The 25,581-nt window shown below is 47.1% G+C and overlaps 1 protein-coding gene across 2 annotated transcripts in view; it reads right to left on the minus strand.

Annotated features, from left to right (window-relative positions):
• The window catches only part of PTGS1 (prostaglandin-endoperoxide synthase 1), a 39,203-nt gene that overhangs the window by 5,446 nt on the left and 8,176 nt on the right, over window positions 1–25,581 (minus strand). For both annotated transcript variants that reach the window (XM_060270638.2, XM_060270639.2), the window contains exons 3-9: window positions 10,023–10,139; window positions 7,967–8,107; window positions 6,699–6,842; window positions 4,450–4,631; window positions 2,125–2,208; window positions 1,503–1,749; window positions 111–397 (exon numbers count right to left, since the gene is read on the minus strand). In XM_060270638.2, coding sequence (XP_060126621.1) covers window positions 111–397; window positions 1,503–1,749; window positions 2,125–2,208; window positions 4,450–4,631; window positions 6,699–6,842; window positions 7,967–8,107; window positions 10,023–10,139 — 1,202 coding nt within the window. The remainder of the gene's footprint in view (window positions 1–110; window positions 398–1,502; window positions 1,750–2,124; window positions 2,209–4,449; window positions 4,632–6,698; window positions 6,843–7,966; window positions 8,108–10,022; window positions 10,140–25,581) is intronic.

Genomic DNA, 25,581 nt, shown 5'->3' on the forward strand with positions numbered 1-25,581 from the left:
GTGTGTCAGTTCCCTAGGTTTGCTCGCTTGCCCATCCTGGTGAACCAAGAACCATCCTGCTCCTGAAGATTGGCTTGGCCCTTTGGGATGGGCGTGGCCAATGCACCCACCTGCCCAGCTTGCTGCCTGGAGAAGGCATCTACAAGGGCCTCCACTCCATAGTCCATCAGCATAGTGGTGTTGTAGACAAACTGGTTGTAGCTGTACTCTTGATCCTGGATCTTGAAGGTATCTGGCATCAGTGGATGCCAATGGTAGAGCTGGTTGAATTCCACTGCAATGCGGTTCCGGTACTGGAACTGGACTCCAAAGAGGAGTTCTGGGTCAAACTTCAGCTGTAGGAAATAGCCACTCAGGTGCTGGACATAGTCCTCAATGACAATCTTGATGGTCTCACCTGGGAAGAGCAGAGGGAGGGAGTCATGGCGTGGGGATGCAGGAAACTGACCTTGTGATCTAAGAACATGAGAGGCCATTGGATCAGGCCAAAGGGGCCCCATCTAGCCCAGCATCCTGTCTTTCCAGTGGCCACCAGATGCCCAATGGGAACCCAGCAAGCAGGATTCAAGCACAGGAGCCCTCTTCCTTCCTGTGGTTTCCAGCTTCTGGTTTTCAGGAGCATTGCTACTCCTAACAGCAGAGGCACAGCACAAACCATCATAGCTAGAAGAGATGGATAGCCCTCTCCTCCATGAATTTGTCTATCCCTCTTTAAAAGCGATCTAGGTCTGTGGCTATCGCTGCCTCCTGTGGTTCTATTGTTTAACTATATGGTACATGAAGGAGGACTTTGTCTGTCCTGAATCTTCCAACACTCACCTTCACGACATGTCCCAGAGTTCTAGTGCTATGCATTCCATCTGGCCAAAAGGCTGGGTATGAATAACTATATTATTATTATTATTATTATTATGGAGGGGGGAAGAGACTTTTCTCTCTCCACTTTCTCCATGCTAGGCATAACATTGAATACTTCTATTATGTCACTCACCTTCTCTCTCTAAACTAAAAAGCCGCCAAACATCTCACCTTGCCAATCCTACCTATAAGGGCTTGGCAGTCCATTCCACAACATACAAACATCAATCTGCAAGGTGGTATTATCACGCTGGACTTCTGAGCTCCAAACAGGTCAAGAATCCAGGGAATGTGATGCTTATGTGCTTTTTAAAATACTAGTGGTAAAACAGCCAGCTTCACAAATTTCACCTCTCTTGTTCCTTTGGAGGTGGACTCGCCTTCACTGGAGATTTTTCAACAGAGGTTGGGTGGCCCCTCTTTCAGGGATTCTTTAGCTGAGATTCCTGAATTGCAGGGGGTTGGACTATATGATCTGTGGGGGGGGGGTATCTTTCCAATGCTACCATTTTACAAGTCTATGATTTTCAAATGCAAATAGTTTCCTCATTAATTGATGGAGAATGGATGAGTGGGTGTGGGTGTGGGGGGAGAAAATAACATTGGTTGGTTGGAACACCCCACTGCCCTCCCCCCTCACACACCAATAAGGATGAGCCTTGCGGTCTGGAACAGCTGCTCATCATCCCAGGTGGGGTGATTCTGCTTGAGTAGGTCACAGACGCGGTTGTGCTCGCGGAGCCAAATGGTGGCGTACATCATGAGTCCCGGGAGGAGCCCAAACACCTCCTGGCCCACAGCCAGCTGCTTTTCCGCAGGGATGTGCTTTGGGTAGATCATGTGCACGGGGGCATCCAGTACCGTCGGGGGATAAATTTCCCCTTTCACCACCTAGGGAGGTGAGAGAGGAAGGGTGCGCATCAGGGGTGCATCTCAAACACCTCGCAGGCCCAAGCTATCTGAAATACCATGTCCTCCCATACGAACCTGCCCTTCTCTTGGTCCCACCACCCTCATGTACATGCTTCATGATCTGCCCAGGAAATATTTATTCTGAAGGGGATTATAGACATTCTAAAACCAGACAAATAAAACACAGGTTTTTTCCTCCTAGGGCATCGGCCAGAGTACCCCACCTGGGATGATGAGCAGGCCAGACTCTTTGCCCATCTAGCCCAGTATTGACTATTTTGATTGGCAGCAGCTGTCTAGGGTCATCATGTTTTGCTCCCCCAAGGCAGGAGGACTGTTTATCCACTGTTATACCTGGTATTTCAACTTCCCATCTCGGAAGAGCCTCAGTTCATGTTGGCGTTCCAAGTTGTCTCCATATAAATGTCCGAGATCCACCTGCAGAAAAGGTCCAGGTGGTTACAGTTCATGAAACTGTAGAGGTTGCTTTGTATTTAGACATTTTGGAAGCATGTAAGTAGATCAGAAGAGCCCTGAAGCCGGATCAGGCTAGTGGCTCATCTAATCCAGCATCTTCTTCTCACAGTGGCCAACCAGAAATTTGTGGGAAGCACAAGAGCCCTCTCTCCTCCCGTGGTTTCCAGCAACTGGTATTCAAAGCATCGCTGTCTCCAACTGCAGATATAGAAGAACCTGTTTCTAACTGCTCACATTTATAAACTTTTTAAACATATATTTTATATTCTGCACAAACTGCTTAGAGACGTTATTGCTTACCTGGTACCCAAATTCAGGTAAGAGAAAATAAAGAATGTAAAGCATTGGTGTACAATAAAACAATATAAAAATTAACCTGTGTAATTTATTTCTTCCCTGCCCGTCCTGCTCCTCCCCCTGGCCAAAACAAATTTGTACTGATGGGGAGTGGATTAATTGCCCTTCCCTTGTATTTCTCTGCTCTTGAGAACAGGGAACAGCTGGCTTTTCCAAAAGGACTGCCAGACCTTCAATATTATTTATCTAATGTATTCATATTCTTGGAAGCGAGTGATGTGGGTTTGGGAGGTGAGTCTGGATGTTGCCACGAGTCCCTTCCAATTCTTGGGGTCCTGTACCCAGGGAGCATTAGATTCAAAGAGAGGATCCTACTGTTGAACTAGCCAGACAAGTTTCTCTGTAGGACGATGGCCTTGGCTGGCCACTTAAGTGTCTTCATCCGCATCCCAAAAGGATGGGCTCCATTGCAAGAGCTACAACTATGGGATGAGGGCCTCCAGGCTGATGGGTGGGCCTTTCCTCTCCCTCCTCACCTGGATGCTAGGTAGGAGAACAAGAGACAGGGTGGTGTGTGTGAGCTGAGCTGAAAAAAGCAGGCTGGAAGCTGGAGACCCAGAGACACGCTTGCTCTGTGCTGGATCCAAAGACCCATTGGGAAGTTAAAGCTGTGAGCCTCTCCATCTTACGCTCAGGTTGTATAGATGTGTAAATAAAACTACATATCCTAAAGACACCGCAATCTCCGATGTCCTTCATCCCTAGGAAACTGAACCTGGCTAAGCACCTGGAACCCCTGGGGTCTCCCACTACTTGGAGATTAGGGTGGCATTTAACCTACCTTTCAGGATGTGCACACTTGCAAGGTGGCTTACCAAACCACAAGTACTGTATACATGCTTCCATTTGACGTATGGTTTGTTTTGTCACCCAATGCCAAGAGAAACTAATGCTTCACCTGCTGTTTTATGCTCCTTTCTGTATCCACTGGAATCCTATTTGTCCTCATGGGTGATGCATTTTAGGATGGAGCCCAAGCATTGCCCACAAAAGCCCCGTGCTAAAGCAACCCTCACTGAACTCTGCATAGCTCTTTTAAATGCGAAGCCACCCTTGAGCTTCTAGGGTTCGAGGCAGCTGCAGAAGTGGGCACTCCAGTTGGCCCTAGAAAGAGCTCTGTATTTTCTCCATTCCACCATGTTTTCTTCCACCCCTTCATCAAGGCTGCAATGTGTGGGACTTCATTTGTGCCCGATCCAGAAGCTGCAGTTAGTGCAGATGGCTGCAGCACGGTTGCTAATACCTGTGCTCAGAGACGTGCAGTGGTTGCCCGTTTGCTACTGGCCCAACTCCTTGGTGTTCCTGTTGGTATACAAAGCCCTGAACAACCTGGGACCAGCTTATCTACGTGATCCCCTTACCTCACATGTGCCCACTCAACTACTTTGATCGGCAGAGCTAGCAGTGTTACAGGGGCGACGTAATACCCGTCCCACTTTCGTAAAAACTTGATCCTTTAGTGTGGCAGCCACTACACTTTGGAACAACTTCCTGCCTCTTGAGGAGCCTTCATTGTACTTTTCGCGGTTCCTTCTAAAAGTATCCTTGTTTAGACAAGCCTACCCAGTTGAGATAATTCCAAACTGTTTTAGTGTTTTAAGTTTTATATGTTTTAAAGTACTGTTATAATTTTGTCTTGATTTTGTTTGTTTGTCTTATCTTTTTGCAAGCCATTTTGAGGTTCTTTAAAAAAGAAGAAAGAAATCAAGCGGTGTATATCAATGTTGTACTGTGGGGGGGGGAACAACCTTTGAGGGTCACTCCATGCCCTTATTTCTGCAGCAGGGGACCCGGGATGAGGCTTTGAAGGCCCCCCAGGATTTAGCATGCTAGGGCTCTCCTCACCCCATGGCCCAGAGCCCTGGTGAAGCCATGGCCCATCTTCCCAGACGTCTTGAAGAACTGGTGAGTGAAGTGTTGGGCAAAGAACGCAAACATCAAGTTTGTCCCCTGGGGGTCCGGATGGAATTTCTTGCGCAGGAGAAACTCTTCAGCTACCAGTTGTGCATCAGGGAGCTGCGACGGCCCTGCAAGGGAGGAACGAAAAACCAAATCCAAGGTTGCCCCTCTGGCGTGTGGCTATGAGTTCCTCTCTCCTGTCCCTTCATTTCTTTAATAGAATTATAGAACAGTTGAGTTGGAATGGACCCCAATGGCCATTTAATCCGGCTAAAGCTGCAAGAGCCCCTGTAGCCAAGGCAGGGGGCTCAGGTGTGCCCTGATAGGAAACAGCACCCGTTTAAGAAACAGGCCATAAAATCAGACCCACAAGTAGGTACTTGGGAGATCCACCAACTTTAGCCGAGCTAGTTGTCAAATTGTTGGAGTGCAGAGTTAAAGGCCCCTTTCCTTTGTTTTCTGAAGCCACTTGGTTCCACTTCAATCACAAATGTTTAAGGAAAAAGTCACAAGGGCCTTTCCTTCTGACAACGGGTGGTCACTTTGGTTGATAAGTATTCTCACAAGCTTTCTTCAATATCCTCAAAAGAAAAGGCGCTCAGAATGATATGAAGGCCATGTTCACACAGTACATTTAAAGCACTATGACACCACTTTAAACAGTTGCGGCTTCGCACAAAGGCTTATGGGAACTGTAATTTGTTAAGGGTGGTGAAGGTTGTTAGGAGATTCCCTGTTTTCCTCACAGAAGTACTACTATTCCCAGAACTTTTGAAGAAGAGGGATTGATTATTAAGCCACTCTGGGAATTGTAGCTCTGCAAGAGAGGTACGGTAATAACTTTTCTCTATCCATTTTCTTGCATAGTTTTGTAAGAGAGCCAGGATGGTATAGGGGTTAGTGTATTGGACTACAAACTGGGAGACCAGGATTCAAATCCCCACTCAGCTATGAAGTTCACTGGGTGTGACCTTGGGCTAGTCACAGTCTCTCAACCTGGCCTACCTCACAGGGCTGTTGTCGGGATTAAATTAGGAGAGGGAGAACCATGTAAGCCAGCTTGAGTGCCTTGGAGCAAAAGGTGAGACACAAATGCAACAAATACATTTTATAAACTTATTCTATCATGTTGCCTCTTAGTCACCTTTTGTCTAAACTAAAAACCCCAAACACTGCAACCTTTCATTGCAGAAGAGTCACAGTGCCCCCCTTGATCATTTGGGCTGCCCTTTTCTGAATCTCACCCAACCCTGCAACATCCTTTTTTGAGGTAGGGCGACTCAAAAGTTCTGAGGGTGTCTGTTCTACTACTGTTCTACTGTTCTACTCAGATAGTAGAACAGACACTCTCAGAACTTTTGAGTGAGAAAACCTCCTCCACAACAGGCAGTGACCTCTCCTGCGACGGAAATATTCAGGCAGCATGGATGCTGCAGTTGTAATATCCTGCCTTGCAGACAGATTAATAGAATTGTAGAGTTGGAAGGGACCCAAAGGGTCATCTAGTCCAACCCCTTGCAATGCGGAAATCACAATTAATGTGCCCCTGACAGATGACCAGCCAAGCTCTGTTCAAAAAGTCCACAATCTCCCAAGAGAGTCTGTTTCACTGTTGAGCGGCTCTTACTGTGAGAAAGTCCTTCCTGATGTTGAGTCGGAATTTCCTTTATTGTAACTTGAAGCCGTTGGTTCGAGAGAGGCAGAAAACAAGCTTGCTCCCTCTTCCATGTGACAGCCCTTAAGGTATTTGAAGATTCTTATCCTATTTCCTTTCAGTCTCCTCTTCTCCAGGCTAAACATATCCAATTCCTTCAACCATTCCTCATAAGGCTTGGTTTGTAGGTCTTGCTTGCACTGTGCGTTGGGTTAGACACGACACTTGAAGGAGCCCCTTCCAAACTCTACAATTCTGTGCCTGTTATTGAACCTATCACTGATGAGACAAATAAATAAACAAGCCCTTGCCCTGAGCTGTGTCACCTCCCTAATAACTCAGCCCTCCCTGCCAGCCCACACCTAGATGCTATCAACAGGAACTCTCACACCGACACCACTTTCATCTCTCAGAAAAGTTAAGCCATGTGATACAGCTATGAAGGCAGGAATGGACTTGATACGGAGCAGATTGTGCTGCCGCTGTCTGAAGAGAGAAGTTCAGCTGGGGTGCGGTGGAGGCCCTGCTGAGCTGCACCTACCTTTTGTTCCCATTGGCGTGGGGCAGTCGATGGGCACAGGTGGGAGCACTCTAGTGAAATAGCTGACATTGGCGTAGGACTCCCAGCTGATGTAGCCGTGGGCGGAATTGTACGTGGGTGGACTCGGGATGAGATTGGCTCGGACTGCAGAGAGAGAGAGAGAGCAAAATAAACCTCAACGGAACACTGGCCAACTGACACCCTTCTCCACAAACCTTGCTCTTGGATAAGCTTTACCTCGCCCGGGCCGGTTCACTCCAGCGGAGATCCCTCTGTGACCCGGGTTGTGTGCGATTTTCAGTATCTGCGCAGACACGATTTACTGTGCCGCACTGCACCAGCTTAGCGCAGTGTGTGGGGACTCGCCAAGCGGGCGGCTCAGTTCGGGGGCGGCTCGGGGGCCAGTTAAACGGCCCCCATGGGCCGACCCCTTCTATTGGGAATCTTCCATTCGCTGCCTGTGCTGTAGAGCATGAGAGTCTCCAGATCCCCGCGGTAAACTGGCAAGCTGGATCTATTCACAAGAGCCCTCTCCCTTCCTGCGGTTTCCGGCAAATGACATTCGGAATGATTGCTGCCTCCAAATGTGGAGGCAGAGCAAAGCCATTGTGGAGCCATCACTGCCTCCTGTGGGAATGATTCAGTCCAATGGATTTTGCCCTAATTAGTGGGAAAATCTAGCTGACCTGCTGGAAGCATCAACAGGATATGGATCCTTCTTACCAAGATCTCGGGATTCCTGGGATAATTCCCTAGCCCCCTTGTGCATTAATGCTCAAAAGCTCACTTTTTGGGGGTAAGAGTTGTTGTTTTTTGTTGTTGTTTTTTGTTTGGTGGTCATAGAGTCTGCCCCCCCTCCAATCACCCTAAGTCCCGCTTTCAATCTACAGTGGAACCTCGGTTTACGAACACAATTGGTTCCAGAAGTCTGTTCATAAACCGAAGTGTTCATAAACCGAAGTGAACTTTCCCATTGAAAGTAATGGGAAGTTGATTAATCTGTTCTAGACGAGGAAAAACACCCCCTAAAGCAGCAGCGCCTTCGCTCCAATGCCTTCGCGGAGGCCGGGGAGCGTTTCCGCGACTGGGCTGCAGCCGCGAAAGCGCTCCCCGGCCTCTGGGAGGCATCGGAGCGAAGGCCCGGCCTCCCTGAAGGCATCGGACGCTCAGTAGGCCTCGGGCACCTCGGTTTACTAACTTCCGGGTTAGGATAGTTCGTAAACCGAAAATTCGTAAACCGAGGTTCCACTGTACTGCTCTTGACTTACCTGTCAGCACCAAACGCATCAAAGTGTCCCGGATGAAAGTGTTGTTGACAATGGTCCAGAACCACTGGAAGTGAGTCAGGATGAAATGATAGAAGGCTGGGCTCGGCCTCAGGGCATCACGCAACCGTGTCCAGAACTCCGCTGGGAAAGAAGAAAACACAAATATTGTATAATCATAGAGTTGGGAGGGAACTAAAGGGTCATTCAGTCCAACCGTCTGCAATTCAGGAATCACAGCTAAAAAAAAAATATCTCTGCTCATCCAGAACCCTGTTGTTCCCACAGCCTCCATCCAGATGTGGTCAGAAAGCAGGCAGACACAGCAGGCAGGCAACCCCCTCCTCCTCTGTTGCTTGGCCCCAGCACCTGGTAGACTGCCACTAGACTTGGAGGCTTCCTTCTTAGGTATCAAATGGGAAAGTATCTGCTTTTCATGCATAGTGTCCTGAGTTCAGTCCCCAATGACTTCTCCAGGTAGGGCTGGGAATTTCCTCCTATGAAACCCTGGACAGCTTGTCAGTGTCCAGCTAAGCTGGATGGACCGGAGGTCTGACTCAGTATAATGCTGCTCCCTTTGTTTCTATCAGAATGTCGTCAGGTACTAAGGCTCAGACCCTCCCTGCCTGCAGACTGTCTCGCCAGAGTGGTGCATGCTCTAGTTATCTCCTGCTTGGACTACTGCAATGCGCTCTACGTGGGGCTACCTTTGAAGGTGACCCGGAAACTGCAATTAATCCAGAATGCGGCAGCTAGACTGGTGACTGGGAGCAGCCACCAAGACCACATAACACCGGTCTTGAAAGACCTGCATTGGCTCCCAGTACATTTCCGAGCACAATTCAAAGTGTTGGTGCTGACCTTTAAAGCCCTAAAAGGCCTCGGTCCAGTATACCTGAAGGAGCGTCTCCACCTCCATCATTCTGCCCGGACACTGAGGTCCAGCACCGAAGGCCTTCTGGCAGTTCCCTCACTGCAAGAAGCAAAGGTACAGGGAACCAGGCAGAGGGCCTTCTTGGTGATGGCGCCTGCCTTGTGGAACGTCCTCCCACCAGATGTCAAGGAAATAAACAACTATCTGACTTCTAGAAGACATCCGAAGGCAGCCCTGTTCAGGGAGGCTTTTAATGTTTAATAAATTATTGCATTTTAATATGCTGTTGGAAGTCGCCCAGAGTGGCTGGGGAAACCCAGGCAGATGGGCGGGGTATAAATAATAATAATATATTATTATTATTATTATTATTATTATTATTATTATTATTATTATTATTATTATTATAGGAGCCATGCTGGAAAATGCCAAAGCTCAGCCCACCTAGTCCAGCATCCAGTTTTCCTTGACAGCCAATTATCTCTGGGGAGCCTAATGAACAGAAGCCCTGAAGCAACGGGCCTCACTGACAACTGGTGTTTGCAGGTAGATTGCCTCTGAACATGGAGGTTCCCCCCCTCTATCCATAATAACTAATAGCTATCAACAGACAACTCCAAAATTGCCTTACTCTATATGTGCCCACTCAATTGCTTCGGTCAGCATAAGTGGCACTGTTACAGATACCACATAATAGCCAGTGTGTGTGTGTGTGTGTGAGAGAGAGAGAGAGAGAGAGAGAGAGAGAGAGAGAGAGAGAGAGAGAGAGAGAGAGAGAGAGAGAGCTGAACTAAAAAAGAAGGCTGGGAGCTGGAGACACAGAGACCCACTTGCTTTGTGCTGGATCTAAGCAAGATATGCTGGGATAAGCCCCTCTGTAAGCCCCTCCTTCCTATGCTCAGGCTGTCTATGGGTGTAAATAAATCACAGACCCTGAAGACCCCACAGTCTCCAGTGACCTCAGTTCCAAGGAAACCAAAGCTTGGGTGAGCTCCTGGAAACCCTGGCGGCTCTCGTCACTCAGAGACTCAGGTGGCGTGTAACGGTAGAAGAGCGGCAACAAGAAGGTTCTCCATGATAAGCAGCTTTCCCCACCTTTTCTGGACCCCTCGCCCTCTGGAATCTGCTTATTTATCCACCCTTACACCATTGCCCATGTTGTAGAAAGGCCAGGGGGATACTCACGCAGAGAACAGTTTGTGCCAAAGTAGCCGGTCCGGGTGCAATCACATTCGTAGCCCTCTGTGCCAACCCGGACACACACGCCCTTGTGTTGGCATGGGAAAAAGCAGCATGGATTCACTGTGGGGGGCAGGGGAGGGGAAAAGAGAAAACAAATGATTGTCACTTTTTATTTATTAAAAATGCTCTTCATAAAAAGATCATAACAGCTTGCAAACAATTGCACCCAAAAATCATGCAGCAAAAACTACATTGGGGGGGGGGATGAATGAATTCCTATGCCCCACAAACAATCCAGAGATGCATTTTAAAGAAAAGGACATATTCTACTCATGTAAAAACACGCTGGTTCCTGGACCGTCCGTAGGCCGGATTTAGAAAGTGATTGGGCCAGATCCGGCCCCCAGGCCTTAGTTTGCCTACCCACGGGCTAGATTGAAAGTATCTGGCATAAATATACACTTATTTTCATGTATATCCTGGGGACATGTGGCACACAACATATATACTATATAGAGCAGGGGTCGGCAAGGCTCACTGGACATGGGCTGGATCACTCCCATAGAGATCCTCCTTGGGCCAGACTGGCTCAGTGCGATGCCAGAAATCGCTTTTGTGCATGCCCAGACACCGATTTTTGGCATCTGGGCATGCGCAGAAGTGATTTTGGGCACCACAGACATGTGCAGACGAAATTTCTGGTGTCTGGGCGTGTGCAGAAGCAATTTCCGGAGCCGCAGAAGAGAGTCCCCACGCCGTGCTGTGCCAGTTTAGCACAGTGCGTGGGGACTTGCCGAGTGGGCGGCTCAGTTCGGGGGCAGCTTGTAGGCTGGTTAAACGGCCTCCGTGGGCCGCTTCCGGCCCATGGGCCGCAGGTTGGCGATCCCTAGTATAGGGAAAGGAAAAGGGGGTGGGGTATGCAATGAGCATTTTCTAGTAACAGCCTTCTCCTTCTCTGTGAATTTGTTCAATCCTCTTTTAAAGGTGTCCAAGTATGTGGCCATTACTATCCGCTGTGGAAGCAAGTGCCATAGTTTTAACTTCCTTTTATTTCTCCTGAATCTTCCTGGTGTTTGTTGACAACTATGATGCTCAGAGTTCTGGCCAGCTTGCGAAAACATATGTGCTGGATTTTAGTTGAGCTCAGGGTCATATCTGAAGTCACCCAGCTTCCGCTGTTTGGCCAGGTGATACATGGCTGTCCTTGGCTGGGCTGGGCTTGGAGAAGGTTGCCTTGCCTTGTAGCAAAGTTAGGCAACTGAAGAAGCAATGGGTTTTCCATCACAAATCAGCCCTCCTGGCAAGAGATCCAGGCCCCAAGCTTTTTTTATAGCCCCATTAAACAGAGTGCTGAGATAAGGAAGCAATCTGGGCTAAACAAACAATGGGGTAGACGTGGCCCAGAGCACAGGAGCAGAAAGCATGGATGATGAAACAGTACCTTCCAGGCAGACCCCACCCCACCGCTGGAGCCAAACTTCTGCTCCACATCCTCTGGAAATGGATCAGAGGCTAGGAGCATAAACTGGGAGGAACCAGCAGCTCCGAGCCTCTGGGTTATCCCAGAACCTATGCATCTAGAAGTTTGAAGAGGAGCAGCTTTCAGTATGGCCAGGCTCCTTGCTCTTCTTGCCTCTGTTACTGCCTCTACTGCCAGACCTTAAGATGGTCATCTCCTTAGGGCAGGAACCTGCCGTTTCAACTGACGTTGCTGCTAACAAAAGAACATTAAAAGAGCTTGCTGGATCAGGCTTATCTAGTCCAGCATCCTGGTATCACACTCACTAACCAGGTGTCCCAGTGGGAGACTAGCAAGCAGGAGTCAAGCACAAGAGCACTCTCCTGCCCACGATTTCCAGCAACTGGGATTCAGGAGCATTGCTGTCTCAAACTGTGGAGGCAGAGCATAGCCCTTGTGGCTAGGAGCCATTGATAGCCCTCTCTTCCTCCATGAATTTGTCCAATCCTCTCTTAGAGCCATCCAAGTTGGTGGCCATCACTGCCTCCTGGGGGAAAGAGCTCCCTGGTTTTTAACTCTGCGGTGCATGAAGAAGGACTTTTTAAAAATCACCATTATTGGCCCCAACAACATCCAACATACCATCTCAGGACTATTTAATTGCTCATCTTCTAACATTGTGTATGCCATCAAATGCCAACAAATGCCCTTCAGCTCTCTATATTGGACAAACAGGCCAAACCCTACGCCAAAGGATCAATGGACATAAATCTGACATCAGGAACCATAAGACAGAGAAACCAGTAGGAGAACACTTCAATCTCCCAGGACATTCTATACAAGATCTCAAAGTAGCTGTCTTATTACAGAAAATTTTCAGAAACAGACTGGAAAGAGAAGTTGCTGAATTGGAACTCATTACCAAGCTTAAAACCATGGAGAGACCTGGTCTGAATAAAGACATCGGATTCTTATCTCATTATACACGATAAAGCTATTTTTAGCCATCTCACCCCTTGCTTTTTCCTGCAAGACCAATTGCAGTCATTAACAGGTTTACCACTCCTATCAGCCAATCACCCATTCCCACCACCCTTCTGAATATTACCCCTCCCCACCCTCTGACTATACACAAGGGTCTGGTGACTTCTGTTTCAGTGTATCTGAAGAAGTGTGCATGCACATGAAAGCTCATACCAATGACAAACTTAGTTGGTCTCTAAGGTGCTACTGGAAGGATTAAAAAAAAAATCCGTCCTGAATCTTCCTACAGTAAGCTTCATTGGATGTCCATGAGTTCCAAGTATTATGCAAGAGGGCGAAAAAGTTCTCTCTATCCACTCTCCATGCCATGTATAAATTTATTGAACTTCTATCGTGCTGCCTCTTACATGCCTTTTTTCTAAACCCAAATGTCCCAAACTCTGCAATTGCTCCAACCGCTGGACCATTTTGCTTGTGCTTTTGCTGCCAATGGAAGTGTGGGTTGGGAGAGCATGGCTGAGGCTGATGAGAATTGTAGCTGCAAGGCACCAGGTTTGGCGTGGGCTAAGATGAATTAAGCCTGAAGGCCACACACACCCCGCAACATGATAGAAAACTCTCCCTGCTGCTTCTCTGCCTCAGAAGCTGTTCCAAGCTCACCTCCTTAACTCTGCCAGTAGACCACTCCAATGTGTGATAGAATGAATGAATAATTCCCCTTGGAGAGATGCTGGAAAACTACTTGCTTCTGGGAAGAGGCTGTTTACTGTGTCTCTGAACAAGTTGCTGCGTTGCAACTCATGCATAGGCACAGATGAGTAAAGCTATTGCAGTCATCAGAGATTAGGGGAATACTGGGATCCGATGATAGCAGATTTCCACACCTTTGGAGACTTTAAGCAAATGAGGCCGCCACTGGCACAATGTAGGGCTTGTGCTTCTCTGGGCCACCTAACCATGCAAAGGAAATTGAGAAGCACACGGGATCTCTTTACAAAAGAAAGGGGCCTGGTGTTGGATTTTCATTGCAAATTGGTCATTGCAAGAGGGTGTGGCAGGAAGGGGAAGAGAAAACGAGGCACTTGGTGAAAGAACCATTTCTACACAGACTCTTTGCTCAGGATAATTTTAAAACCATGCAGCCAAGTTGAGCCAAGAAGCCCAAACTATCTGCATTACAGGTCAGGACAGATGATAACCTCTCAGTTACAGCCAAGAGTCTCTGCCTGTTTTCAATCTGGTCAGAGAACTAGATACAAACTAGGACAGGTATCTTCAGTCACTTCAGACCCCAGACCCACTTTTAACCCAAACACGCAGAAGTCCTAGGTTCAATTCCTGGCATCTCCAGGTAGAGTTGAGAGATGCTTCCTGCCTAAAATCCTCGAGAGTGTAGACAATATTGAGCTAGATGGCCAATGGCCTGACTTCCTACATTTGGGGACCCATTTCTTAATCTTTTACCACATATTTGCATGGTGGTAGCGCTCCCATTGTGACTCACCTTGGGTCAGACTGTGACCCATTACTGAGTCCTGACCGAACAGTTGAAGACCGGTTGTCCCAGAGTGTGCCGGTCAGCAATCACTGTCTGAAGTTGGAGTTCACTCTTTATGAGCAAAGCATGATCTTCACTCAGGCCTAATGAGCACAGCAGCTCATTCCTGATGGCTCTTCCTCCATGAAATCAGTTGTTGAGGCTGAAAGTCACCAGCTCTCCACAGTTGCCCATGCCTCCTCCTCTCCAGGGCTTTCCCCCAAGTTGTGTGCAGCCAACCTCTCTTCTGTCCTCTCCTTTTTATGCATCTTCGGGTTCTGGGAGACAAGTGTGCCTCATCTCTGTCTTTTGACCTCCCTCCTATCCCTCTCCAGCCTCTGCTTCTGGACTTCCCTCTGGCACAGACTCTCCCTGCTCACTAAACCCTGTTACCTCTTCAGCTTCCAACACCTCCTCCTCCCAGTCTTCTCCCTGTGACCACTCATCATCACCCCACCACCAATCCCCAGGCTCTGAACTTTATTTACTTGGGGGTTCCCCAGCTGGTTCCTTCCACCACCCCTCTGTGTTGAACCAAACCAGTGAACTAGAAGTTGCAGTCTGCTCAGAGCAGACCCTCAATTTCAATGGGCCTACTCTGAGCAGGACTGACATTGGCTACTGCCCTAGATACTTGGCACAAAAAGGGGCTCCAGGAAGAGTTTTGTGTCATTAAGAAGTGGGCTTCCAGTAATCTGAATTCATCAGCATGAATCCCATGGGGAGTCTCAGGTAAAAAACTACCTGCTCCTGGAAGAGCCTGCCTGTTGCATCTCTGAACAATTTATGCTCTGAGGCTGAGCCAATGCAGAAGCACATCTCAAGAACTCCCTGGCATAGTTGACAAAAAAAAAATACAAATCAACCTGTGAGATCAAATGATATAGTCCAGCACCCAGATCCTAACTGTGGCCAACTAGAGATTTCTATAAAGCCCCCAGGCAGGCCACAAAGGCAACAGCCCCTCTGCTACTGTTTGGAACCCCCACTTATACATCCCCTAAACATGGGGTGTTTGGTTTTTTTAAAATTACCATGTCCTCATAACCATAAACTTTGTCTGTCCCTAGTTCTTCTTGGTCCCTCATCATGGTCCCACCCAGGCCATCCGCATCAAGAGCCAGGACCTCTGAGCCAACGGAATGATATTAGCACCCACAGCTGCACAGCAGCTGTTGTGGATTGTCTTTTTATTGACATGCCAAAGCCGGTTGCAGCTGTAGTTTGTAAGCTTAAATTAATAGGACGCTGGAGAATGCTGTGTTTATACGAGATGGGGAAGAACTAAACAAACCCAGTAAACGGAGCTGGAGAAGATATTTGCATCTTCAGAGATAATGAGAGGCTAATGTAATAAACAACAGCTGATACCTGAGCTATTGCTAAGTGCTGAAGTGACCCCCCCCCCTGGGGCACAGGCCTGGGCCATGCATAGGGAGGTCCTGGGCTGCCCAGACATTACAAGAGACCCTCCTCTGGGCCTCGCTGATGTGGTCCAAAGGAAAACAGAGCAATAGGTTGGCTGCAAGAGCTGCCGGACAGAGCCGTACCAGATGCCAGCCAACTATCTTAGGGACTCCACTCCGGATTTGTCTCAGGTTTCCTTCTGCTTTGAGAGACGTACTTGATCTATAATTGAATCATAGAATTGTAGAATTTGAAGGGGCTTGAGGGGTCATCTAGTCCTAACCCCCTCTTCTCTTTGGTCTGTGAGTCCCTCCATAGTGGGAGATAGTTGCAGCCGGAGCCTTAGGCTTGCCTAAGGCAAGATCTAGCTGCTATGCTGAGCTGCTGTTCATAAATGGAAGTTATCAAGACTCCTGCTGCTTCCTGTACCCATGGCAAGGTTTCCTCATGCAATGACCATTTCCTCTTGGGACTGATTACACAGAGGCAAGGGAAAGCGGAGTGCACTTAAACACACACACTGGACTTTTAGAAAGCTGGTTTCAAAAAGCTTAAGGAACTTCTGGGCAAGATCCCATTATTAGATATGGAAGTCCATGATGGACGGGAGTTTCTTAAGGGTGAGATGTTTAAGGCACAATTGCAAACAGTTTCAGCGAGAAAGAAAAGTGGGAGTCTCAAAAATGCTGCTCCAGAACCACTGGAGGCCACGGACTCTTCCCTAACATTCAGTCCTTGCTCTGTGGGATCCCAAGCCCTTACTGGCTCCTGTCCCAGTTTCCTGACTGGGTGGAGAGCAGCCTCTCCTGGAGAGGTCAAGCAGAGAGCATTGCAAAGAGAGGGAGAAAGTAATTCCGAGGGGTTTTGTGTTTTTTTGGAAGCACACAAATACTTCTTCTTTTTTACAAGCAAATATCTCTTTTCTCAGTGAGAAACGTGGGTGTTCTTTTGTGGTTTGCATGTCTTCATGGGTACTTGCTGAAAAGCAACTTACCAGTGCATGTGTGAAATATAAAAAGATAAAGATTATGATAATTAATAAATGTTCGTAATTCTGTTCATAATTCTACTGAACTGGAATGGTCCTTCCTACATTCCTCTAACAAATGAGCCTGGTGTTGAGCCTTTCATAGAATCACAGAACTGCAGAGTTGGAAGGGACCTCAAGGGTCATCTAGTCCCACCCCCTGCAATGCAGAAGTCACAGCTAAGGAGTCTGTGACTGGAGGCCAATCCAACCTCTGCTTTAAAACCTTCAATGAAAAGGGGTCCATCAGCCTCAGAGCATAAATCTACCACAGTCAGAATCTCCTTTGAATTCATTGGTTTGTATCCTACCCTCTGGAGCAGCTAGAAAACAAGCTAGTTCCATCTTCCATGTGGCAGCCCTTCAGATATACAGTATATGAAGATGGCTACCCTGTCACCTCTCAGCCTCCTCTTCTCCAGGCTAAACATCCCCAGCTCCCTTTACTGTTCATCATAAGGCCTGCTTTCCAGATCCATTATCATATTGGTTGCCTTCCAGAAGGACTTTTGCTGGGATCCTTTCCCCCAAAGCTTTGTGAATGCTTACACACACACCCTCCTGCCTCAGTCTCTTAATGGTAATGTCCTCTGGAACTCCTGGCTTCGTTCAGCTCTGGTGATGAATTACACTTGGCAACCCCAGGGAATGTGAGGTGGAGATGGAGGGGCATGAGAATACATGCCCTTCCTACCTGAGGCTGTGCATGGACAAGCGTCATGGGACAATAATCACTCCCCTGGCAAGTGCAGACCTGGTGGCGCCCATCCTCTTCCCATGATGCAGCCTCCTGCTTTTGGAAGAGGCACCCACCACTGGAGGAGGAGGAGGAGGAGGAGGAGGAGGAGGAGGAGGAGGAGGAGGAGGAGGAGGAGGAGGAAGGCAGGAGTTACTTCCAGAACACCACAGCTGCAGGATCAGACCAGAGATCCACATGGCCTACAGTAGCCAGCCAGGCATATCCAGGAAGCACAGTCCTTTCCTGCTGCTGTTCCCTAGCAAATGAGGCACACTCTGAAGGCCATGCAGCCACCACGACTGGTAGAAATTCATAGATCCCCCTCCTCCTCTGATCATAGAATTGTAGAGTTGGAAGGGACCCCTAGAGTCATCTAGTCCAACCCTCTGCAATGCAGGAATCTCAGCTTAAGGACCCCTGACAGGTGGCCATCAAACCTCTGCTTAAAAACCTCCAGTGAAGGAGAGTCCTTCCCCTTACAAGGGCATCTGTCCCAGTCTCAAACAGCTTTTATCCTCAGAAAGCTCTTCCTGGTGCTCCTTCTCCTCTATGAATTATGCCACTTTTCATGGCAGTAGATTCCATCAATCAAGTTGGTGCAAGATGAATATGTTTATTATTATTACATTTATATCCTGCCTCTGCTCCTCCAAGGACCTCTTACCCCATGCCTCCATTTCACAATGGAGGTCCCCCAGCGAGTTTCATGACTGAGTGGGGATTTGAACCCTGGTCTCCTCTGTGGGTTAAACCACTCAGCCTAGGGCTTGCTGATCAGAAGGTCAGCGGTTCGAATCCCTGTGGTGGGGTGAGCTCCTGTTGCTCGGTCCCAGCTCCTGCCAACCTAGCAGTTCGAAAGCACATCAAAATGCAAGTAGATAAATAGGAACCACTACAGCGGGAAGGTAAACGGCGTTTCCATGTGCTGCTCTGGTTTGCCAGAAGCGGCTTTGTCATGCTGGCCACATGACCTGGAAACTATACGCCGGCTCCCTCGGCCAATAATGCGAGATGAGCGCGCAACCCCAGAGTCGGTCACGACTGGACCTAATGGTCAGGGGTCCCTTTACCTTTACCTCCCTCATCCTCGTCCAACTCTCTTACCACACCACAATGGCACAATGCTTGTAGCAGTCCTGTCACACACACCCGACCCCCCACATAATAATAATAATAATAATAATAATAATAATAATAATAATAAATAATAATAATAATTTATACCCCGCCCATCTGGCTGGGTTTCCCCAGCCACTCTGGGCGGCTTACAACAGAAAAATGAAATAAAATAATCTGTTGTTGTTGTTGTTTAGTCGTTTAGTCGTGTCCGACTCTTCGTGACCCCATGGACCATAGCACGGTGTTTAATGGTTAATAATCTATTAAACATTAAAAGCCTCCCTAAACAGGGCTGCCTTAAGATGTCTTCTAAAAATCTGGTAGCTGTTTTTCTCTTTGACATCTGATGGGAGGGCGTTCCACAGGGCAGGTGCCACCACTGAGAAGGCCCTAAAACATAAAAATTAAAAGCAGTGCAGCTACAGCAGAGTGTGCCACACCCTCATACAGACAGACCCACAGAGGCTGATGTCTTTAAAAATACAAGTGACGCTGGGGCTCAACCCTTTCTGATCAATGATACAATGCTAACTGGAACTTGTACTGACGCTGCTCCCTGGGATTCCTCATGCAATTGTCTAATGCTCATGACATCCTTTTGACATCATTAAGGACACATATTGAGTCTTTCCTGTGCTACTCACCTCTAAACAGGAAAACACTTATCTGCGCCGCCCCCCGCTCAAATAAAAAACGACCCAAAAATGATGCCCCCTAAAAACAGACAATCCCAACCAAAGCACCAAATTGTAGAGTTGGAAGGGGCCCAAACCATCATCTAGTCCAACTCCCCCCATTATTTTTAACAATGGAAAACTGGGAGGGTGAAGGGGAACTGGGAGGCGCTAAGGGACTATCGGAGGGTTTCATCCATTGCAGCCAGGGGGAGGGGGGAGGGGGTTACAGACTAGAGTTCTAAGTTATAATGCTTATTGTATAATATATTTGCTAGTCTTCAGGGTGCCACAAAACTCTCTTAATCTCTTTTAAAATGTTGCCGTGACAATCAGTGCAGCATCTCAAAACCAAAGGAAGTGACTATCTCGTTTCAGAATGATTGCTTTGACCCACGTGCTGATGTATGCAGCTTTAGACAACCAAAACGGACAGCAAACTGTGATTGAGGTTTCTTCAGTTGTGTGCAAGACAAGTCCTCCTTCTGGTGAAGCTCAAGAGCAGCTAGGCTCTCAAATAGCAGCAAGAAAGCCTCTCCAGAGTGCAGTACTGTGGCCACAATGGAGTCAGAAAATATCTTCACTTCCAAGGTCACCACTAGAGTAAGAGGCTGCTGCTAAATTTGCACTGTGCTTGTCTGCTCTTATCCTCTCCAAGCCCTCCACATTCCTCCCACACCTCTTCCACAAAGTGGCTCTGGGAGCACATCCTCATGAGTAATACTCCTTTCACTCTGATTGGCTCCAATCAGCACAAAAGGTTAGGAGACATCTCTTCAGGGACTAAAAGATCTGTTTCCATGCTGGTTGCGTGGTGGGTCTGGGATGCTGGAGGTGGGGACCAGGTTGGAACCTGGCTGCTCAATGCTGTAAGTTAGATGCTTCCCCACCCCCCCACCCCTTTCTGGATTGTCAATGATCTGTCACCAGCAGCTGCAAAAGACACAGACTTTTCTGGCTCAAGAGCTGGAGCTGCACTGTTGGAAAGCTACAGAAATAATATATGACCACACTTGAATGGTGTTTTGATTTGTGGCGGTCAGTCTGGATGATGGCACGAGTCCCTTCCAATTCTTGGGGTCCTGTACCCAGGGAGCATTAGATTCAAAGAAAAATAACAATTACAGGATATGACAGGTATTGAAATTAAGAAGAAGATGAAGTATTTGGGAATACAGGGGTCAACAAAAAAATATAGATTTATACCAGGAAAATTATGAGAAAGCATGGAAAGAAATACAAATTTTTTTTAACAATTTGGTCTAAATTAAAACTTTCTCTATTAGGAAGGATATCAGTAATCAAAATGAGTGTTCTCCCCAAAATGCTTTTTTTGTTCCAAAATTTACCCATATTAGGAAACGCAAAGTGCTTTAAAGAATGGAGGAAAGATCTGGCAAACTTCGTTTGGAATGGGGAAAAACCTAGAATTAAATATAAATTTCTTACACATAGAAGGGAGAGAGGAGGTTTCAATTTGCCCACCTTGGAATTGTACCACGATGCAGCCGGTTTAGTATGGCTGAAAGAATGGATTGAATTAAAGAATGCCGATGTATTAGAGTTGGAAGGGGTGGGCCTGGTCTTCGGATGGCGCAAATACTTAGTGGAGGAAAAATTGAAAGAGCGTAGTAATTTTAATAACAACATTATAAGAAAATATCTATATAAAATTTGGAAGAAACAAAGGTGTATTGGAACCAAGGATGCCGTGGTGGATATCGCCAATGGAAATAATAGCGGTAAAGAGAAAAAATTTAGAGGGGAATTGGCCAACATATAAAGTGTTATTAGAAAAAGATGAAGGAAATATCAGATTTAAAGAATATAAAGAGATTAAACGGTTTTTAAATGCAGCATTTCCAAATTAATCAAAGATGGGTAAGCACCTGGAACCACAGGAATTTTCACCACTTGGAGACTGGGGTGCCACATAGCAATATGTTAATGAGTCCAGCAATTGGGGGGGTGAATGAGGGGTGAGCTCTTTTGGGGGGGTCCTTGCCCCCCTGCCCCCTCCAGCACCTCCTTTGGTTGAGAGTGTCATTGTGGACAGAGCCCCAGGTTGCAAGAGAAACATTCAGAGGTGGGAGACCCATATTTTTAAAGGGGATTCAATTATTACATTTGATGTATAAATTCAAACTGTGCTCATAGAAATGTTTGAGGAACTCTGAAGCAAATCCTACCCAACCCCATCCCTCATGTCCACTCTGCTGGGCTGCAGCCTCTGAGCTAGAATTCCTGGTTCTTGTCCAGAGGATAAAATGTTTCATTTGCACATATAAATAAACCATCTGGGCCTCTCTTCCCCCATGCCTTACTTGCAAATTAAGTTAAAGCAAATATCTCAAGCCCTTTTAAAAGGCATATCTATTTCCTCACATATTTCCAGAATGTTTTACTTCCTGGAATGCCCAACTATTTGAATCTGCTGGAAGGAAAGGACGCAGCTCGCTTGTCCCTTCGAAAAACAGTGTGGAGGTGGCTCTTCCTGGTAACTCCCTAAAGATTGTTCATTTGTGGGAGTTCATTTGTGGTTACGGTAACCTCCTGGCAGTGTAAGAGAGATGCATGAGGCCAAGGGGCTGACATATTAATACAACAGTCAGTTTGGAAGAAGTGGGAGCAACTCTTTATCTCAGGCCAGTAAAGGCGGGGCTGAGCTGTGCCTGTTTTCCTCTTCGGAAGCTAGCTGCTATTTTTCCTTCTGGGAGTGGGGGGGGGGAATCCAGAGAGGGCTGTTTGCAAGCTTCTCTGCAGCTCCTTAATGAGAAGTTTCATCACAAGGGACCAGCTTGCCTAGAAGACTAGGAACAAATGAGGAGAGAACTCTTGCACCTTTAAAAGAATTGCAGAAGAGGGGATTTCAGCTGCCCTGCAACTATTAAAGGTGCAGGAGCAATGCAGGTCCTCTTTTGAATCGGGCCACCTGAACACTGTCTTGCCCTCCTACCTGTGCTTTTGCCATGGAGAGGTACCTGCAGGAGAATGTTGGGGTCCTGCCTGTTCATAATGCAGGCTGGTGCTGAGTGCCCAAGCTAAGCTACGTCTGCACCTTACTAGCACATTCCATCCAACAATCATACCATCTGCGTGGGCAGACTGGGTGTTGAGCAGTACACCTGTAGTTACTCAGAAGTAAATGTACCTGAGTATGGAAGAGCTGACCTGTACAAATCAACAAGTGTACCCTCTTTCATGCAAACACACCTGTGCATGTGCAGAGACAAAGGCAGGTGTACCCTATGTTCAGTGTAATGTGTGAACAAGGCATTTTGAGGTGGCTGAGGGTCATGTCCACCCCCTTTCCTTCTTTAACTTTTAAAAATAAAGCCTTGTGGATGGTGGTGGTGGTGTTGTTAAGCCTGGAGCAGCCTGGGAACTATGGCACAACTGGCTTCACATATTCTCTGTCCTTGGGTGGGGTGGCGGATCCCCTTCCCCACCTGAGCATGGAGGGCAGAACTCTTTGAACTCAATGTATCAAGGTGGCTAGATGGCCAGATGCAAAAAGGTTCAAGAAAGGGCAATCAAAATGATCAAGGACATGGAAGGACTCCCCTATGAGGAAAGGGTGCAACGTTTGGGACTTCTTAGCTTAGAGAAAAGGCAAGAAAGAAGCAACCTGAGAGGAGGTTATAAAATTATGCCTGGAATCAAGAAAGTGGGCAGAAAAACGCTTTCCTCCCTCTCTCAGAACACCAGGATTTGTGGACCTCCAGCAAAGCTGAATGTTGAAAGATTCAGGGCAGCAGCAAAGAAAGTACTTCTTCAGGCAGCGCAGAGTTAACTGTGGAATTTGCAATGATGGCCACCCATATGGAGGACTCTAAAAAAGGATTGATTCACAGAGGATAAGGCTATCAGCATCTACTAGGCATGATGGCTCTGTTGGAGGCAGTAATGCTGGGAGCCACAGGAGGGGAGAGTAGCTCTTGTGCTCAAATCCTGCTTGCTGGTTTCGCACGGGCATCTGGGAAAAAGATGGGAACAGGATGCTGTGCTACATGTTCCATGGGCCTGATCCAGCAGGGCTGTTCTGATGGCCTTGTGCTTTTAATAGCAGCCACAGATCTTGTGCCTTTCAGTAGGTATCGCTTGCATGACAACGTACACCTCCTGAAATTCTCTCGCCTGCACACCTAAGAAAGGCACAGAAGCCCTGTGTGGGTTGGCATTCGGCCACCCTCACAAGGGTGGTGTGCACTTTCAAATCACACTCCACCACACACATCACTTTACAAAAGCCCCAGGGAACTATGCTATGTTACGACCCAGGAAATGCAGCTTCACTTTGGGTCATGAGGCTTTCATTTAAGTTTATATTATGTTTACTAAAGACATTGCTAGCCTAGCTTTTATCATGAAATCTCAGGGTAGGGAACAATAAAACTTACTTTAAAACCGCAGTTCATGGGTGTAGCGGGGGGGGGCAGCTACACCCCTAAATCAAGTAAATCAATAAAAATACTTAACTAACTGAGGTTCTGCCTCCTTTAACATAAATCCTGGCTGTGGCTATGCTGCAATCAGTTAATAAATGAGCTAATATTCCAGTTTCAATTCTTCAAAACCAGTGGAACATCTCCACCCAGAAAACATACACACACAAACAAACAAAAGCAGACATTTAAAGTTTAACGAAGCACTAGGGCTAGGATGGGGAGGTGCAATTATTAGCCAACACATTGTCTACTTATGACCCCAATTTCTATGACTCCTTTTGGGTCCCTCCAGGCATCCTTTTCAGGGATGCAGGTGGCGCTGTACTGAGCCTAGGGCTTGCTGATCAGAAGGTCGGTGGTTCGAATCCCTGCGACGGGGTGAGCTCCCGTTGCTCGGTCCCAGCTCCTGCCCACCTAGCAGTTTGAAAGCACGTCAAAGTGCAAGTAGATAAATAGGTACCCCTCCAGCGGTAAGGTAAATGGCGTTTCTGTGTGCTGCTCTGGTTCGCTAGAAGCGGCTTTGTCATGCTGGCCACATGACCTGGAAGCGGTATGCCGGCTCGCTTGGCCAATAAAGCGAGATGAGCACCCAACCCCAGAGTTGTCCACGACTGGATCTAACTGTCAGCGGTACCTTTACCTTTAGGCATGCTTTTGACTGTGTATTTGTGACAATTCATGAGCAGTGCCAGATTTACGTATAAGCCAAACAAGCTCAAGCTTAGGATCCCACTCTCTTGGGGCCCCCCAAAAAAATTAAAGGGAAAAAACTGGATGTACATTTCCAAAATATAAGATAAAAAGACAAATAAAATAAAACCTACATAAAGCAATGGTGTTCTGTGTTGTGTAGGCTCCTATTTGTTATGTGCAAATAGGAACTATTAGGTCCATATATAACCATACAGTGGTACCTCTACTTATGAACTGAATGTGTTCCGAACGCACATTCGTAAGTCAAAAAAAATTGTAAGTTGAATCCCATAGGGATGCATTGGGAGAAAAAATTCGTAAGTCGAAGCAACCCTATCTAAAAATTTGTAAGTAGAAAAAATCCTATCTAAACTGCATCCAAGATGGCGGACGGAGCTCCGTTCGTAAGTCGAAACATTCATAAGTAGAGTTATTCGTAAGTAGAGGTACCACTGTATACCATATATTCAACACAAAAACAGTGACAATTTGTTGTTGACAAAGGACAGCTGGACATATAAAGGGCCTCATTACCTTCAGGAGCTTAGGGCCTCATCAGAACTAAAAACGGCCCTGTTCATGAGGCTATCAAGACTTTAGTATGAGATCCTGCTTTCAATATGGTTCATGCCTGCAAAAGTTTTGGGGATGACACACTACTTTGTTTCCAGTCAGTACATATCCTGCAACTTCCTGGTGCAATCTCATGATGTTTCGTTCTCCAAATGTTTGAGGTACCAATTTTGTTGCACTATAGCCTTTCCCACACAGCAATAAGTGGCAGCACTGAGGAAGTATCGCGGAACAACTAATAAAGCAGAATCAATCCACCACTAATTCTATTGCTTCAAGAACATGGCCTCATCCACACTGTAAATGTAAATCAGTATCATACCACTTTAAACAGCCGTGGGTCACCTCAAAGTATCCTGGGAAGTGTAGTTTGCTTAGCTTGTTAGGAGACACACACACAGAGAGAGACCCCTCATTCCCCTCAAAGGGCTACAGTTTCCTAGACTTGGGCAACACCTCTAGAAGGATACAATCAGTGCATAGTGTGGGTTGCCAGCACCTGGGGCCATTGCTGAGGGGCCAGACTTTTCTGCCCAGATTTTCACTTTCTGAAATATGGCAACCCTTTGGTGAGAGGGAGGGAAACAGAGTACACATGCCTCTTTCTTTTTTTAAAAAAAACCAAAACTCTAGGAAGTATTCATCCAGCCATCTGCCTTCCTAGCTGCAGCACCTATATAGTTTGCATTTTTAACATCAATGGCCACAAATTGCTCAGCTGAGCGTTCATTTTCTCAGTTGAGGTACTGGTGTATTAAAAATCCCAAAAGAACAACTATGCAAACAAGGCAGGATGGGTGCCTTATCTCTACTAAGTATGGAAGCAGATGTGTCATGTAAGATTAGTTCTGAGGATCTGATCAAAGACTTTACAATTACGGTAGAAAAAGTAGGATTTCCCC

This window comes from Zootoca vivipara, chromosome Z2 (assembly GCF_965207765.1).
Source record: "Zootoca vivipara chromosome Z2, rZooViv2.hap1.1, whole genome shotgun sequence".
NCBI classification, from domain to species: Eukaryota; Metazoa; Chordata; class Lepidosauria; order Squamata; family Lacertidae; genus Zootoca; species Zootoca vivipara.